Below are 18,561 nucleotides of genomic sequence, written 5' to 3' on the forward strand. Positions count from 1 at the left end.
GACTTTTGCAAGGTACTGTATTCCCCAGAAAGTGGAAGCACTGCTTAATACAGAAGGGACAATGCTAGGGGCAATTGGGTATGGTAGGCAGCCTAACAGTATTACGGTGCCAGTGACCCAGGTTCAATTCCCACCAATTCCTTTTTGTGTTCTCCCTGTGACCACGTGAGTTTCCCCTGAGTGCTCTGGTTTCCTCCCACATTCTGAACACCGTACCATTTGGAAGATTAATTGTATGTAATTGGACATAAGGGCCTGTTACTGTGCTCTGTCTCTAAATCGGGGGTCCCAACCCTTTTTATGCCGTGGATCAAAACCATTAAGCAAGGTTTAATGTGGTCCCCAGGTTGGGACCCCCGGTCTAAGTGAAAATAAGCAAAGGCACATTTATAAGATAGAAGCTTGCCTTTGATTGCTGCTGTTTAATGTGTTTGCTGGATTTGGCTGACAGTTATTCTTACCTTCATACCTACGGTTCCACTTATGGCAATGGAAACAAGTGTACAACCAAAGACTAATAAGTTCACCAAATTTTTTCCCTCCCCCTCCCCTCTTCTTCTATTATCCACTCTGGCCTTTTATCTCTTCTCACTTGCCTTTCACCTCCACTGGGTCCCCTCCTCCTTCCCTTTCTCCTGTGGTCCACTCTCCTCTCCTATCTGATTCCCTCCTCTCCAGCCCTTTATCTTCCCCACCCACCTGGCTTCACTTTCAAGCTACCCTCCTTCCCCTCCCCCCAGCGCTGTTGCTCTTCCCCTTTCCTTCTAAGCTCCAGACAAGGGTTTCGGCCTGAAACAGCAGCTGTTTATTCATTTACATAGGTGCTACCTGACCTGCTGAAATCCTCCAGCATTTTGTGTGTGTTGCTAAGTTCACACACATTTAATGTTAGTGGACAGGGAAGAATGTGTGTGTTTAGTCGTATTGACATTGAGTTACAAGTTTATTGGACTCAAAGCATTTTCCTTTCAGCCTCCTTTGTTTTTCATTTGTGCATCCTTCCTGCTTTTATTCCACCAAGCAAATAATCTATTTGAATTACACCATTTCCAAGCATGGATGTACAGGACTAGTCTGTGTCCTTAGAACTTGACCACGGGAATAGCCTTGAAGTCATATTTCATATGGAGTACTGAAGGGCCATGATTGGCACAGGACTCGTGAGAAAGCAAGTAAGATGTGCGTTGAGTGACTGGAAAATGAAAAACAAATATCATCCATCTGAAGAGAAAATTTAAAAACATCTGAAATCTGTTTGATAGATTCTTGATTAGTCAGGGCATGAAGGGATACAGGGAGAAGGCAGGAGATTGGGGCTGAGAGGGAATTGGATCAGCCATGATGGAGTGCCTGAGCAGATTCAATGGACCAAAACGTCTAACTCTGCTGCTATATCTGATGGTTTTACGGTTTTATGGATGTCTTTGAAACAATGCTTAAGGAATGTTATGCAAATTAATGATATTTAATTTCTTTTTGCAAGGTTGTACAATGTGGTAATTTACACAAAGAACCACCAACAAGCCAATCACCATGAAAAGCCAGAAATAATCACCTTACGTTATCCGGCAGACATTCATCAGTACTCATTGAACTGGTATACTCTTCTGAATCTTATGGATCACTACTGATTTAATGATGAACATGTTTGCAACGTTTAGTTCTGGAAACATTCGTCGTCCTTTCATTCCTTGTGGTCTGAGTTCATTGACACCTCTTGCAAGTTCTTCTTAGATGTGTGACATCTGGACTATATACTTTTGACAAATCAGGAATCTTTCTTTAACACTTTGTTGCAGTTTATGCCCTTTACTTAATAGAACAAAGGAGGTCGTGTTAATATCTGCTGTTCATTTCTAAGACACTTTACATCATTATAAGCAGGAGCATCATGCCTAATTGCTCAACATTTTTCCCTCCAATGGTAATTACTCCTTGGCAAATGTACAGTTAATAGTCACTATCCTTCATAAATGTTTTCCCAGGGTGTAGTTAATAAAACGGTGTATTTTCATGTTGGAATGTAGTACAGATCTGACTTGGTAGTAATGCGCGTTTGCTGCCCTAGATCTGTTCTGAGATGATCTGACCTTGGTGCTGTTCTACCCATTCAGAATCAGAATCACTTTATTGCCAGTGTGTGAAACAAACTAGAATTGATTGTGGTTCGGTGCCAAGCATAAAACACAGGACAATACCATAACAGGCAACACAATAGCAACTGATAGTGCAAACAGCCTCAATCAGGTCTTCCCAAAGAACTGTCAGTCCTGCCATGACCACCTGCTTTGAGGTTTCTGACAATGACCATGTCAGGCCTCAGCGATGATGGCAAAACCATAACAGACAGCACAACAGTTAATAGGACAATAGTGCAAATAGCCACAAGCAATTGGCAATTAGTGCAAATGTCAATCAAACTGAAGTAAGTGTGAAGATATGAACAAACTCAATAACTATCAACAGAACAAGGAGAGCAGGAAGGACCATTTAATGGATGTTGTGCAGGGACAGCTAGAGTATTACACCAGAGTGAGTTTTATTGAGAAGCTGGATAGCTACAGGAAAGAAGCTACGGAGATGATATGCAGTCCTGGTGATGGACTGGCAGCGTCTCCCTGATAGCAGTTTGGTGAATAGATGACTGCCAGGGTGATAGTGTGCATCTAATTGCTCTGTGAAAATCCTCCAAATCAAGGAATTTAATAAGCAGCAAAACTTATTAGCTAACAACCCAATCATTAGTTTGGAATTCTGCATGTTTTCTGTGTCTTTTTGAATCCATGATTAAAATTGACATTTGGGCCTAAAGCTGCCATTTGTGTAAATGACAAGTTGAAAGCCATCTGCTGTCTCACATAGATAATTAAAGTTCTCATGGCAGTGTCCTTACCCAATGTTGTTCAAACAAATTATCTGCTCAGCTTTGTTTTGCACGGTATACCAAACTTTGCAATTCACACACTGAGCACTGTAGCTTCCGACACCAAGAATGAAACAACAAAAGAACTTCACTTGTGGTGAAATGCTGCAAGATATCCTGATGTCATGTCCTTTTCATTCTGCTATAAAAATGTACTCACTGCCACTGTATTCCAAAGCAATATTCTAAAAGTATACAGGAAATGTTATAGAACAAACAACATGCTAAGAACACTATTGAAATCTTCAGCAAGATTTGTTACTTTAAACTGTGATTTTATATACATAGCATGATGCCTATAGAAAATATGATCAATTATAATTGTCTCCTGCAAGTTGCACCAGGGTGTAAATATTGCAATGATGTATATATGTATAATTGTTATTTAGGCAGGTAGTCAGTGCATGTTTAAAACATTGGTTTCAAATCTTTAATATAAATTGTATTGGCAAATTAATCTAGTATTATGACATGATTTCTATGGATTGCATTATTTTCTAAAAGAAACACAATGTCTGTAATGGCACCTTGTAAATAATTGTAATGTCAGATCATTGAGAGCTCCCTTAGAGTTCAGTGATCAGTTGAGATATCAATCAGATATTTCAAGATTTTATGGCAATTCGTATCTGACCTTCCTAAACTTGAAATGTAACGTAGCGGTTGTTCATTGATGTACACTCCACACGTTTGAGTACACAATTGGTGAAATGTATGCTTTATGCAGGGGTTCCCAACTGAGGTCTATGGAGCCACTTGCTTGATAGGATTGGTCCATGGCATAACAAAGGTTGGGAACCCTGGCTTTATACTGCTTTGTGTCTTTAAATGAGATAATTGAACACCAACATCATTGAAAAACATGAACAGTCGAAGTTTTTGAAAAGGTACTATGTTTATCTTAAGACAGATTGTGGCTCAAGTGATGTGAGGCACTGTGCTGGATATAATCTGTAACACATTCTTTCCTCCGACTTTAAAATTTCATTTAGGGCAGAGGCTAACACACCCTCCAGCAGTTAGAAGTGGGGCTTAACAAGTTTAAAATTGGAGTTAGTTGAGCCATTGTCTCAATTATGCCCTTTTATCGTTTTTATTTATTCTGTATTTTTTTCTAGTGGCCTGATTTAGATGTCAAAAGAACCCCAACTGGCATAGATTAATGTTGCTGTGACTTATTGCAACTAGTGGGGTGCTGGTTTGTTGGGCTTTCCTGCTTTCTCCACCACCAGGCGGGATGAGTCTCCGCGTGACAAGTATTCTCGCAGCCGAATGCTTGGAGTTTGCTTTGCAGCTGAAGTAACAAGTCATCAGCTGGATGCTGGTAATTATAGCACATTAACGCACGGCTGCTAAATCTTAAAGGCTCAAAGATCAGGTCTTTCATAGTACCTGCTGCTCACTAGAGATTTTTAATACTCTGTTCTACAGGTTTTAATTTCACAATTGCATCCATTGTTGATAATGTCACTGGTCAGGTGTATGTTGCCAAATCATTGTCACTCCCTTTTTTTTGCATACTTTTAATATGTTATACCATTCATGCAAGAATACAGCATGAATGGCATGAATTCTTGTGATTTTCGTTACAGAATTACCAAGAAAGACAACTGAAGGAAGTAAATCCAAAAAGAATCTGCACTCTTTTTCGGTGTTGAGTTGTTTGTAGTTCTCCTAATCTCCAGTAGATGCCACAGTTATTGCATATTGCAAAACATGTAATGTAAGCATAATATGAATACTTTTACAATAAAAACATTTATGCCTGAATCAGCTCTAATTGTCAATTCCTATGTGTTCTCTGCAAAAGGTATTTGCGTGCAGTTCAAAATGAGTCTAAGTGACCCTGAATCTAATGTTCTCAGTCTTAGTTAAACTATATGACATAGGAGCAGAATTAGGCCATTCAGCCCACGTCTGCTCCGCCATTCCATCATGGCTGATCCCGCATCCCACTTAACCCTACACACCTGCCTTCTCGCCATATTCTTTGATGCCCTGACTGATAGGAAACTATCAACTTCCACCTCACGTATACCCACCAACATGGCCTCCACCACAGTCTACAGCAGAGCATTCCACAGATTCACTACTCTCTGGCTAAAAGAAATTCCTCCTTACCCCTGTTTTTAAAGGGTCACCCCTCAACTTTGAAGCTGTGCCCCCTAGTTCTAGATATCCCCACCATTGGGAACATCCTCTCCACATCCAGCCTATCCACTCCTTCCAACATTTGGTAGGCTTCAATGAGGTCCCCATGCATTCTTCAAAATCCAGTGAGTACAGACTCAAAGCTGCCAGATGTTTCTCGTATGTCAACCTCTTCATTCCCGGAATCATTCTCGTGAACCTCCTCTGAACTGTCTCCAATGACAACACATCCTTTCTGAGATATGGGGTCCAAAAAGTTACTGTCAATTTATGTGCTTTGAATTCAGTGTTATCTATTGAATCGCTTTAGTGATCTGCCAAAACACAAGGCATCCACTGCAACTTCCTCCTGTTTCCATCATTTCACAATCCAGTCGCCATCCTTGATACAGTTGGAAGATGGCAATCTTTGCTCATTTATTTAATTTGCTTTTCAACGACACTGTGCAGAATAGGCCTGGTGAGCCGTGCTGCTGAGTAACCCACCGATTTAACCCCAGCCTGATCACGGCACAACTTACAATGAACAATTAACCCACCAACTAGTACATCTTTGGACTGTGGGAGGAAACCAGAGAACAGGGAAAAACCCATGCATTCCATGAGGAGGATACACATGGAATGATGTGTATCCTCATCCCAGAGGATGCTGGGATTGAATTCTGAGCTCTGACACCCAGACCTGTAATATCATCATGCTAACCACTAAGCTACCAAGGCAACCTATAATATAACTGAGGAGAGGCAACTAAGTCTTAGAAGTCCTTTATCGCATTCACTCAACACTTGTTACAGTTTACAGTCAGTGCCATTTTGCACAGCTCTGTCCCTCTTGCCTCCATGCCAAAAACATAGGTGACAGAAGATTAAAGAAGGATTTAGTTCAAAATTAAATGAAAATTGTTGGCTACACATTATTTACACGAAGCCCTATTAACCCAGGTCACCATGACAGAATCCAACTCCCGAACTTTGGAAACAATTAACAAAACATTGCTCAGAGACTATTAAGAGGCAACAAAGCAGCAAATCATCATTTGAAGTCTGGAGTTTTACCACATATCGAACTTCCAGACTCTACGCACTGAATACAATACTCAAAATAACACATTGGTCTTACCCTGGAAAATTTCAGTCTTGCCCAAATCATCTTCTATCTGATTTCAGTGCAGATCTGCTGTTGAATATTAAAAATGATGCATATATGCCTTCATGAAGCTTCTGTCCATTTCAAAAATATGTTAGAGCTCATATCAAAGTTCAAAGTAAATTTATTATCAAAATATACATATGTCACCATATATCACCTCTGAGATTCAGTTTTCTGAGGGCATTCACAGTAGATACAAAGAAACACAATATAATCAATGGAAAACTACACACAACAACCGAAGTTCAAAGTAAATTTTATTATCAAAGCACATAAATGTCACCGTGAACAACCCTGAGATTTGTTTTCTTGCAGGCATGCTCAATGCATTTATAGAACAGTAACTATAATAGGATCAATGGAAGATCAACCAGAGAGCAGAAGACAACAAACTCTGCAAATGAAAATATAAATAAATAGCAATAAGTAATGGGAACACAAGATTAAGAGTCCTTGGAATTGAGTCCATCAGTTGTGGGAACATTTCAATGACGGTGCAAGTGAAGTTCAGTGTAGTTAACTCCTTTTGGTCACAAGCCTGATGGTCGAGGGGTAGTAACTGTTTCTGAACCTGCTGGTGTGAGCCCTGAGGCTCTTGTACCTTCTTCCCGATGGCAACAGCAAGAAGAGATCATGACCTAAGAGGTGGGGATCTCTGATGATGGATGCTTCTTTCCTACAACGTTATGTCATGCAGATATGCTCAATAGTTGGAAGCACTTTACCCATGATGGACTGGGCCATATCCACTACTTTTTGTAAGATTTTCTGTTCAAAGGCATTGTTGCTTCCAGGCCAGGCTGTATGGGATGAACCACTTTCCCCCCCCCCCTAAATCCCAAGGATGCACTAGTTGGTTAATTGGCTGCTGTGAGTTTCAGCTTAGGGATGGTAGCGGGATATGTTGCTGGCATGTGGGAACAATAAGTAGCAGGAATACAGAGACAGAAGAAAAGGGGGAAATGGGAATCAGGGGATTACTCTGGACCATACATTGACCTGATGGACAGAATGGCCATCTGTGTTATACTTAGAAAGTTAAAAGGAAGAAATTTTACAAGTTCCTGTACAAGCATTTTAAAAGCCAGCAGCACGATGGGCTTCATTGCTATGAGGGTTGGTGAACCACTCTGGGGACGCCAGCCTTGTGGAGTTTGATCTCTGGATCTAAGGAAGAATACGCCTTTGTTGGAAGCTGTGTAACAGATTTCTGGGGTGAGTATTTTGTCCTTCAGGGAGAAATTGAGTCAGAATGGTCTCTGTTCCCTGGAAGCCATCATTGAAACATCTGAAGAATTGACTGGCAATGTTTAAAGTGTTCCTTTTAGCTGGAAAGTCTAAAATCAGAATACTGACTTTTCAGATCACACATAGAAAATGGAGGGAAATGAACAGTCGATGTCTCAGCCTGAAATGTCAACTCCTGCTTTGATGCTGTCTGACCTGGCCTGAATATTTTATGTGTGTTGCTCAAGATTCCCAATATCAGCAGAATCTCTTGTTTCACACATAGGAAATGTTAATTTGTCAGGAAGGATATTAAAACAGCAATATTTTTAATAGAAGTCAGAGACACAGTATGAGGGGTCAGTTATGTGGGAATTTTTCTCTATTAAAGCTTGTGGGCTTTCTCTGCCAGAGGACTGCAACTTCTCAGTTTAATGGGACAGAAGATGCAGCTGGATCAGGGGCAAGGCAATGGGTCACCAGGATCTTTCTGAATGGCACAGTAGCGGTAGGGATTATATGGCTTCATCTTGATTCATTTTCTGTTGTTGTCCAGGCTGAGGTATACGTCAATGTTGGAGTAGGACTTCTTCCTGAGGTTCAGCAGAGATTTACTAACAGCAGATTGCCTCCGGTTTAGTACAAAGTGAGTGGTGGAGTGAAGATACTTCTCTACCAAAGGAGGTGTAAGACTCCTTATCAGGGTCACCCGAATCCATGGGAGCAGGTGGTGGACAGTCGTATGAGCAGCTGGTGCATAGCACAAGTCCTGATTATGTGACCATTGACACCAGGTAGACGATCTCTGAAGATTAGTAATTGTGGCTGGGGTCACCCATATCGTAAAGACACTGTCCAGAAGAAAGCAATGGCAAGCCACTTTTGTAGAACTGGCCAAGAACAGTCATGGTAAAGACCATGGTTGTCCATGTCATAGGACACAGCAGAGAATAAATGAACAAATACAACAAAGAACACAGACACACACAAGATTCTGCAGATGCTTGGAGTCCAGAGCAACTCACACACAACGCTGGAGAATCTCAGCAGGTCAGACAGCATGTATGGAGAGGAATAAAGAGTTGGGATTTTGGGCCGAGACCCTGTGTTAGGACTGCAAAGAACACAGCATGAACTTGTTGGAAGTGTTTTGTGAAAACACTGCTTTGGGATGATACCACGTGGAAGGCCCACGTTTATTTCTCATCTACAAACCACGAGCATGGACCTTCATCATAAATTGTAGCAATCATGAGGCCAACGACTCTTTCATTTCAAATAATGGTGTAATGATGCAGCTCTATAAAACTCTAGTTAGGCCACACTTGGAGTACTGTGTCCAGTTCTGGTCACCTCACTATAGGAAGGATGTGGAAGCATTGGAAAGGGTACAGAGGAGATTTACCAGGATGCTGCCTGGTTTAGAGAGTATGGATTATGATCAGAGATTAAGGGAGCTAGGGCTTTACTCTTTGGAGAGAAGGAGGATGAGAGGAGACATGATAGAGATGTACAAGATATTAAGAGGAATAGATAGAGTGGATAGCCAGCACCTTTTCCCCAGGGCACCACTGCTCAGTACACGAGGACATGGCTTTAAGGTAAGGGGAGGGAAGTTCAAGGGGGATATTAGAGGAAGGTTTTTCACTCAGAGAGTGGTTGGTGCGCGGAATGCACTGTCTGAGTGAGTGGTGGAGGCAGATACACTAATGAAGTTTTAGAGACTACTAGACAGGTATATGGAGAATTTAAGGTGGGGGGGGGTTATATGGGAGGTAGGGTTTGAGGGTCAGCACAACATTGTGGGCCAAAGGGCCTGTAATGTGCTGTACTATTCTATGTTCTATGCTGGTGAAGGACTCAAGGTTTTAGTCCAATGAAGATGAAGGGATAATGGAAGATATTCAGGTGTGGGCTCACACAGAAGGAGTCCTGAAGTTACGGCAGGTCTAACTTCTACACAGTGGACATTAATCCTGTGTTTCTCAGAATAAACTTAGGTCAATGCCCTACTCTTGGAGTGCTTGGAATTGGAGAGGGAATGTTGAGCTCAGTTCTGGTGTACTGATCAAGCGTTCTGGTTTTGATACCAATTAGAAAAATTCTAATCACAGTAGCATAGCGGTTAGTGCAACGCTATTACAGCTCGGGGTGTCTGGAGTTCGGAGTTCAAATCCGGTGCTTCTGTACGTCCTCCCCACGGAGTGTGTGGTTTTCCTTGTGTGCTCCAGTTTCCCCCTACAGTCCAAAGACGTAGTAGGTAGGTTAATTGATGATTGCAAATTGTCCCATCATTAGGTCAGGGTTAATCAGGTTTGCTGGAGCATCGTGGCTTGAAGGGATGGAAGGGCCTACATTGCACGGTGTCTCCAAATAAATAAATACAAGGAGCAGTCAACTGGTAACTTCAGCCTATGAATTATAAGTGATTCACCCTATGAGAACATGATGCATTGCTTTAGTGTCTGGATGGGAACCAAATTACCCTGAAAGCTCTTTGTTCCTCTTATGCCACTGTCAAAGAAGGGACTATAATTGATTGTTAAGTTTTTGATATTTTGACTGGTCAATCCTGTCCAAATCCCACTTAAACAAGAGCAAGATGAGTCAGAGATAAAGAATCAACAGGACAGAGAACAGAGGAGTATTGTTCACTCTGTTCCAGCTGTCTCGTTGCTAGTAGAGGTTTTCTCAGTGTGTTTATTCGTAGATGTGGGGATGGTTCTGAAGCAAAATAAGAAATGGCAGTCCATGTTTCAGGGCTTTTCCACAACGTTGCAAGTTTACTGAATATTGGGAATGGAGAACCTAAGTTATGAGGAAAGATTGAATAGGTGTGGACTTCTTTCCATGGACCGTAGAAGATTGAGGGGAGATTTGATAGAGGTATACAAAATTGTGAGGGGTATAGATAGGGTAAATACATGAAGGTTTATTTCCACTGAGGTTGGGTGGGACAAGAACCAGTGGTCATGGGTTAAGAGTGAAAGGTGAAAAGTTTAAGGAGAACATGAGGGGAAACTTTTTCACTTAAAGGTCATGAGATTGTGGAACAAGCTGCCAATGCAAGTGGTGCATGCGAGCTCAGTTTTCATGTTTAAGAGAAGTTTGGATAATTGCATGGATGGTAGGGGTATGAGGGGCTCTGGTCCCAGTGCAGGTTGAGGGGAGTAGGCATTTTAACTGGTTTGGCACAGACTAGATGGGACAAGGGGCTAATTTCTGTGCTTTTCAATGACTCTAATGCAGACAAGAGAGCTTCTTACAGGCTTGAGCCCAGGGCCTTCAACAGCAGGGAATCCAGCAGAGATCAGTGTCCACAATATATTACAGATACTGCAGTATGACTCCGTGACGGAAACTGTCACTAACAAAATTCTGCTGTCAAAAGGAAACCAGCTTCCTTTTAGTTCTTTCGTGCTCTCCCCTCGTTCTCTGCATCTGTTGTTATAGAATCATAGAACAGTACAGTACAGAAATACACCCTTTGACCCAACTTCTTCATGCCAACCAATGTTCCCACTTAAGCTCGTGCCATTTGCCCACATGTGGCCCATATCCCTCCAAACCAGGAGCTCTCAACCTCGGGTCCATGTGTTAATGGTATTGGTCCATGGCATAAAATAGTTTGGGAACCCCTGCTTTAAACTTTTTCTATCCCAATAGTTAGCTAAAGCTCTTTTAAATGCCGTTGTTATACCAGCCTCAATTACTCTCCCTGGCAGCTCATTCCTCATAATGCACCAACCTCTACATGAAGAAGTTATACCTCAGGTCCCTTTTAAATTGTTAATCTCGCACCTTAAAACTATGCCCTCTAGTGTTTAGTTCCATTTCCTTAGACTCTGTGAATTCATCCTATCTCTGCCCCTTGTGATTTTATGCACCAGTGTACAGTTGCCCTCAGTCTCCTATATTCCAAGGGATAAAGGCCCAGCCTGCCCAACCTTTCCATAACTCAGGCCACTGAATCCTGGCAACATTCTCTTCTCTGTGCTTTTCCCATCTTGATGACATTTTGCCTATAACAGGGTGATCGAAACTGAACATAATACTCAAGTGTAGCCTCACTAGTGTCTTACACATCTCGCATCATAAACTATTTCTAATTGCTTCCTGTTCTGATGAAAAGGCCACTTGAAATTTCCTACATTAGCAAATGCCAGATCCACACAGAAGCTCAGGCTTCTGGAAAGTGGAAAGAGAAACAGAGTTAACAAAAACTTTCAAACTTGCATTGCTAACTACATTTCCCCCTCCAGATGCTGCCTAATTGCTGACTATTTCCAAAACGACAGCTAAGGGCAACTCCTTTGCTTGCATCTTCGGAAACAGCTCTATATCCAACTTTAATATCTCTATTTTTCCCTTTCAGGGTTCTTTTGAAGACCCTGCCCTGGAGTTACACGCTGACTACAGTTCTTTGTGGGAATGGGACCCGTTCTCGGGATTTAATGACTGGCTGTTATTCGGCTCGCCAAAGGCATGACCTAAAATCTTCGCTCACCTTTGGAGGTGCAAGATTTCATGGCTCTGGAGATGGGGGGATTGAAGGTCGGTGTCCAGGTGGGAGATTGATGTGTTGTGGGAGATGGAAGATCTAAGGCTGTGTGCCCAGAGACCCGAGATCTTTGAGCACAGAGCTCAGAAAAAGTTACGCAACAGACTTTAAACATCATAAACCAGCGAGTTGTTGGTTATGTCTCCCCGCTCACTCTGAAACGGAGACTCCTCTTTCTCCCTTATCAGGGAGAGAGACAGAGCCTGTGGTATGTCGAATACTGGGTGAATGAGTAGTCTTTGTACTGCAAGTCTGTATCTTTGCTGTTGCTTTGCTCACACTTGAGTGCTCGGTGGTGGGTGCCGATGGGGTGGGAGATCGTTGCTTGCTGCAGCTTACACACGGGAGGGAGGGGAGCCGGGGGGGACTTTGGGGTTCTAACATTTAACTGTCATTCATTCTTTGGGGCACTCCTTTGTTTTTGTGGATAGTTGAGAAGAAAAAGCATTTCAGGATGTATATTGTGTACATTTCTCTGACATTTAGTGTACCTTTGAAACCTTTGACTGTTCCAGTTTTACTACAGAATTCTACCATGCATTCTTTCTGCTGCATTTTAGTTATTTATTGGGGAAATTGTTTCTGGTTTATTTTCCAAGTTCAAAATTCAAAGTAAATGCTATTACTGAAGTACATAAATGACACCATATACAACCCAGAGGCTCCTTCTCGTGTGGGCATACTCAATAAATCTACAGAATAATACCCATAGCAGAATAAATGAAAGGTCACCCAACCAGGGCATTCAACCAGAGGGCAGAAGACAACAAAGTGTGCAAATACAAAAAGAGTGAGTGAGGCCTCCGTTGGTCAGGGTTGACCATGGATGTGGCATTTAGCTGTCTAGATTCTCAAGCGTGGGCAGTACAATATGGGGAGAAAGCTGTTGCCCATGTAGTAGGCTCCCCCTCTCCACGCATCTGATGAACCCAAAGGCAGAGACCCATACAGTTTGGTACCAGCAGCGTCACAGGAGTTGCCAGGCAGCATTGAACTCCACGTAGGACTGCGTTAGGGACTCCTGCTCTCTACTTCTCTCTCAGGGATTACTCCTGAAGCCTTCCCCATCAGTGGGTAAAGCCGCAGGGCAGCAGAGATTTGAGATCAGAGTTTTCCTGCTCCTAGATGAGCTGCTAACCATGGCTGATGAGCCCCATCTGCCTGAAGTGAATGCTTTTAAGGCGCCAGTAACCCTCCTTTGCCCCTTCTCCTATCAGTAGAAATGGTTCTGACAGGCTTAGCAGCTGAGCCACATGTGAAGGCCAAGAGCTGGACATGGCTGCCAAAGGCTATTTGAGGTGCATGCCATTGGAAGCATTTAATAGGTAGTGGGAGCTTGTCCTTATTACCATCCCGACTATAAGAACCTGAAGGAACCAATATAAGAAGAATAAACAATAAGTAAATAAGCAATAAATACTGAGAACATAAGGTGAAGTATCCTTGAAAGTCAGTCTATTGGTTGTAGGAGCATTCAGTGATGGGGTGAGTGAAGTTGAGTGAAGTTATCCCCTTTGACTCAAGACCCTGATGGTTGAGGGGTGGTAATTGTTCCTGAACCTGGTGGTGCGAGTCCCAGGGCTTCTGTATCTTCTTCCTGATGGCAGCTGTGAAAAGAGAGCACGTGCTGGGTAGTGGGTGTCTCTGATGGTGGATGCTGCTTCCCTGTAAGTGTGTTTCATGTAGATGTGCTCAATCATTGGGAGTGCTTTGCCGGTGATAGACTGGGTCAAATCCAGTTTTACTTAAGAATTGTATGAAGTATTGTTTCTCCTGCATTTTAGTAAATTGTTAGGAAAGCATCTCCTGAATTATTTTCTGGATTGATTTGCAACTATTTCAGAGTCATGGAGTATTATAGCATGAAACAGGCCCTTTGGTCCAACTCACCCATACTGAACAAATTGTTTACCACAGCCAGCTCATCTCATTTGCCTGTGTTTGGCCCATTTCCTTTCCTACACATCTGCCTGTTTAAATGTTAAAACATTCTAACATTCATGTTCCTTTAGATTTGAATTGCCTGACAAGTGAAAATGTATATTTACTGCTGCCTTATCATTTAATTACAGGCCTCAATTAGTTTGTCCTCAGCCTCCTCTGAAGAGTCCCACCTTATTTAGGAGGAGGTTATGAGAATCTATTAATTCCTGGAGGCTCAAAATAGAGAACCTTGTCATAGCACTTTCTCTAACAATAAATTTCACACCATATAAAACCTGCCTCTGATTATGACATGCAGCAAAGTCTCTCGAATAATGTAGACATTTGTCTCCTGCAGAACCAAGCCAATCTTGTGAGGGTCCGACGTTGCAGGTAGCTTCTTTCCTTAGTTCATCAACTCTAGTGTTGGAGTTTTTATTGAAAGAACTTTTACACCATGATGTCCCCATACAAAGGAAGGCATCAGCTGCTCGGCCATTTCAGAATTAAACTTACCAGCAACAAACCTGTCAAGCTGTCCATCAGAGAATCTGATCTTTGAATTGCAATTACAGAGGGTCCGCTGTCAAAACCAAGTCCCAAAGTACAACCAACAAATGGGAATTGTGCCTTTCGGATTCCCCAAGTTCCACCACTGAATAATTCAACAGCTAATACCAGTTCATTCCATTAATTTATCAAATTCTCCCCATCATCAAGGACATCTTCAAAAGGCACTACCTCAAGAAGACTACATCATCATTAAGGACCCTCACCACCTAGGACATGGCTTCTTCTCATTACTATCATCAAGGAAGAGATACAAGACTCACACTCAACATTTTAGGAACAGCTCCTTCCCCTCCGTCATCAGATTTCTGAACAGACAATGAACCCATGAACCCTACTTGACTACTCCTTTTCTGCACTGTTTATTCATCTATTTATCTATCTACATATTTATTATTGAAACTTACAGATTTTTTATGTCTTGCATTGTACTGCTGCTACAAAAGAAGCAAAATTCCTGACATACGTCAGTGATAATAAACCTGATTCTGCAATACCATCAACGCACAAGGACAAATCTGAGGCCCTGTAACTTCCATCATCTCTGGAAACATTGGACAACAGGGGTGTACATTTAACTGTTGGACAGAAAGTCAGTGGCCGTTCTGGGACATAGCAAAACAACAGATCTCTTCTGCTGAGTGTGTAACTGACACAGACTCATTCCTCTACCTCCTTTGGATAACATTAGCCATTAGAAATGCTCGTTTTCACAAAGGGAGCTATATTTTAGAATAACTTCTTAGAGCATGGAAGAGCCAAGGCTCCTGCGTTGAAAGATTTCTCTCCAATTTTATTTTGAAAGCTCACAATGCATGGGTTATGCTGGATGTAATAGTCTTACAACAGAGACTTAAAACAAAATTATGAAAGATCCCCCTCCCCCATTTGCAAAAGCTCTATCTTTCCTGACTAATGCTTCTGAATGTTAGCATAATTTTAAAACAGTAATTAGCAGTAAAGACGCTATCAGAAACCACCATATTTGAGTAAAATCAACATTGGAGCATTTAGATTTCCTCTCGGTTTTAGTTCAAGTAGTTCTTGTGCCAAAAATCACAAGTCTGCTTAAAAGGTTATCCTCGCCGGTACTAAACACTATCAGACAAGACAGGCTGCTGTTTGCAAGCCAGCTGAATGAGCTTTAACATTTCCAGTGTGCTAATTATACTGAGACAAAATGTTTTTGAGTCTGGGAGGAAGAAACTTTCTCTCCATGAATGCATCAACTATTTTTTAAGTATAATCTGCTATTGATATTTTACAATATTAGTGAAAAGCCATTGCTTTGCTGTTTCATCTAAACCCCTGATCTCTGGAATTTTATTGCTGTATCTTTCCATACCTAACTAACCATGTCTCCTAATTTAAGACAACTTTAAACCATGGTATCATATTATCAAGCTTTTAGTCACATATCCCAAAGTTTGGAACACCTGTACAGCAAAGATATGTACACCAGGATGTTCTTTATTGATTGTAGCTCAGCATTTAACATCATCATCCTCTCAAAACTAATTAGTAAATTCCAAGACCTGGGTCTCAATACCACCTTGTGCAATTGGATCCCGGATTTCCTCACTTGTAGACCCCAGTCAGTTCAGATTGACAAAAACATCTCCCCCACAATCTCCACTGGCACAGCAGCACCACAGGAACGTGTACTTAGTCCCCTGCTCTACTCGCTTTTCACCTGTGACTGTGTGGCTAAGTACAGCTCCAACACTACATACAAGTTTGCTGACAATACTACTGTTGTGGGCTGTATCAAAGAGGGTGATGCATCAGCATACAGGAGGGAAATTGAAAACTTGGCCAAGTGGTGTAATAGCAACAAGCTCTTACTCAATGTCAATAACCAAGGAACTGATTGTAGACTTCAGGAGAAGCATACCAATTGGATTACCCAATTGGCCATTGGAGGATTACAGGTGGAGCTTGTCAATAACTTTACATTCCTAGGTGTCACTCTCTTTAACAACAGCTAAACCACTGACTCGCTTTTAACAATGAAGAATGAGGCCATTTCACTCATCAAATTCATGCAACTTCCTTGGGAAGAAACCACTTTATTTCTGTTTTTCCTTTCCTCATTCTCCTCTGCCTCTCAACTTGTCCTCTTGCAAATTTGCCAACTGAGGTTCTTTTTGCCATTTTCCTACACTAAGGTGTAATCCACCATGGTCAGTTAACACTTCAGTTATTCCAGAGCAAGGATTCCCAACCTGGGACTCAAGGATTCCTCAGTTAATAGTTGGGCATGGAAAAGGTAGGGAACCCCTATTCCCAGAAGGAAGGGTCTCGACCCAAATTGTCAACTCTCTTTTTCTCTCCACAGCAGCTGCCTGATCTGCTGAGTTCTTTGCTAATCGATTGGTTAACTAAGACTCACCAGCCCCACTTATTACATGGATTCATGGAAGGCATATCCATGGTGGCGAATCTGTTGAATTCATTGCCTCAGACAGCTGTAGAGGCCAAGACATTGGGTGTATTTGCAGTGGAGGTTGCCAAGTTCTTGATTAGTCAAGTTATCAAAGGTTGCAGGGAGAAGGCAGGAGAATGGGGTTGAAAAGGATAATAAATCAGCCATGATGGAATGGCGGACCAGACTTGTGAGCATAATGGCCGAGCTCTGTTCTTGTGTCTTACGTTGCGTTGAGTTCCTCGCTGCAGCTTGTGGTACATTGGGCAGCAACCTTGCCATTTCTTTTAACATTTGTCTGTTTTTTAGCTCGATGCTCAACCCAGCATGGATGGAAAGCATGCAAGGGGCTGACCAGGACCACTCTTCTCAAATTTAGGTGCAGATGCCACCATACCACTGGGCGGCTTATGGTTTTATGGTCAATTTGGAGATGTTCTCTCAGCACCTAAAATAGGTGACAGCCAAAAATTTTGCTCCTATATCTGTCATTATTCTTCCTGTCCAATAAATTAAAGTTAAGCAAAATTTGTAAGAAAATGCACACCAAGAAAAATTGCAACTGAATGGCTGACCCCGGGCTGATGAATCATAATCACAAACAATAACACCTCAAGATTCTAAAAAGTCAGTGAAGTGCTTTTAACTTCCAATATGAAACCACTGCGCTGAGGAGGGGTCAGGAAAATAATTATGATTTCCTGTTATCAAATGTCTTTCTACCATTATTACAAAATGCAGTGATCAAACTTATCTTAGCCACAGCTACAGAGAGCTTTTGCAGGTAAGCTGTTGCTACTAATCATGATTCTGTCATTTGACTTCCTCCGGCTTCAGAACACATTAGTCACATATACAGTATCTAATGGAAGGTAAAGACTTTCCAGGAGGAAATGGATTCTGCCTCCTTTTACTAAATGGTTTATTATTTCGGGAGTTGAAATAGGAGCACTTAGACAGGAGAAAAAAGAGAAATAAAGCAATATGGATTAAGGACAGAAATTTTGAAAGAGCTGACAATGGATGGAAAGGTGCGATCAGCGTTGGGATGAGACAAATGTTGGTAAATTATCATCTTAAAAGGAAAAAGGCAAGGGAGATAGTAAAAAGGTATGAGTGTGCTTTTGGTGAGACAGGATGGGCTTTAAAGTTCAAAGTAAATTGATTATCATAGTACATATATGTCACCATATACAACACCAAGATTGATTTTCTTGTGGTTATACTCAATATATCCATCTGGAATAAAACCATAATGGAATCAATGAAAGACTGCGTCAACTGTTCAAGGAAGAGGCTGAGGGCCCTCTAGAACCTCCTGACTTGGGCTGGAGGGTCTCCAGACTGAAACATTGACTCCATTTCAACGCACATAAAATGCTAGAGGAATTCAGTAGATCAAACAGGATCTGTGAAGGGAAATAAACAGTCAACTTTTTGGGCTGAGACTCTTGATCAGGACTGGAAAGGAAATCATCAGAAGCCAGAATAAAATGGTGGTGTTGCCTATTTAATATTTTAGTAATATTTGAATAATTTTGTATATGCATTGTTTGATTAAGCATTCTTGTTCATTTAAGTAATTAATTATGGGTTATATGTAAAATACGCTAATTGCATTTGTTGTCACC

At 41.7% G+C, this 18,561-nt stretch overlaps 1 protein-coding gene across 3 annotated transcripts in view; it reads left to right on the forward strand.

Moving 5' to 3' along the window:
* The window catches only part of LOC140715483 (pleckstrin homology domain-containing family S member 1-like), a 38,040-nt gene extending 33,347 nt beyond the window's left edge, over window positions 1-4,693 (forward strand). For all 3 annotated transcript variants that reach the window (XM_073027787.1, XM_073027788.1, XM_073027789.1), the window contains one exon: window positions 1,484-4,693. In XM_073027787.1, coding sequence (XP_072883888.1) covers window positions 1,484-1,537 — 54 coding nt within the window. In that variant the 3' untranslated portion in view covers window positions 1,538-4,693. The remainder of the gene's footprint in view (window positions 1-1,483) is intronic.
* The last annotated feature ends 13,868 nt before the right edge of the window (window positions 4,694-18,561 follow it).

The sequence above is a fragment of the Hemitrygon akajei genome, chromosome 23, assembly GCF_048418815.1.
Source record: "Hemitrygon akajei chromosome 23, sHemAka1.3, whole genome shotgun sequence".
Classification (NCBI taxonomy): domain Eukaryota; kingdom Metazoa; phylum Chordata; class Chondrichthyes; order Myliobatiformes; family Dasyatidae; genus Hemitrygon; species Hemitrygon akajei.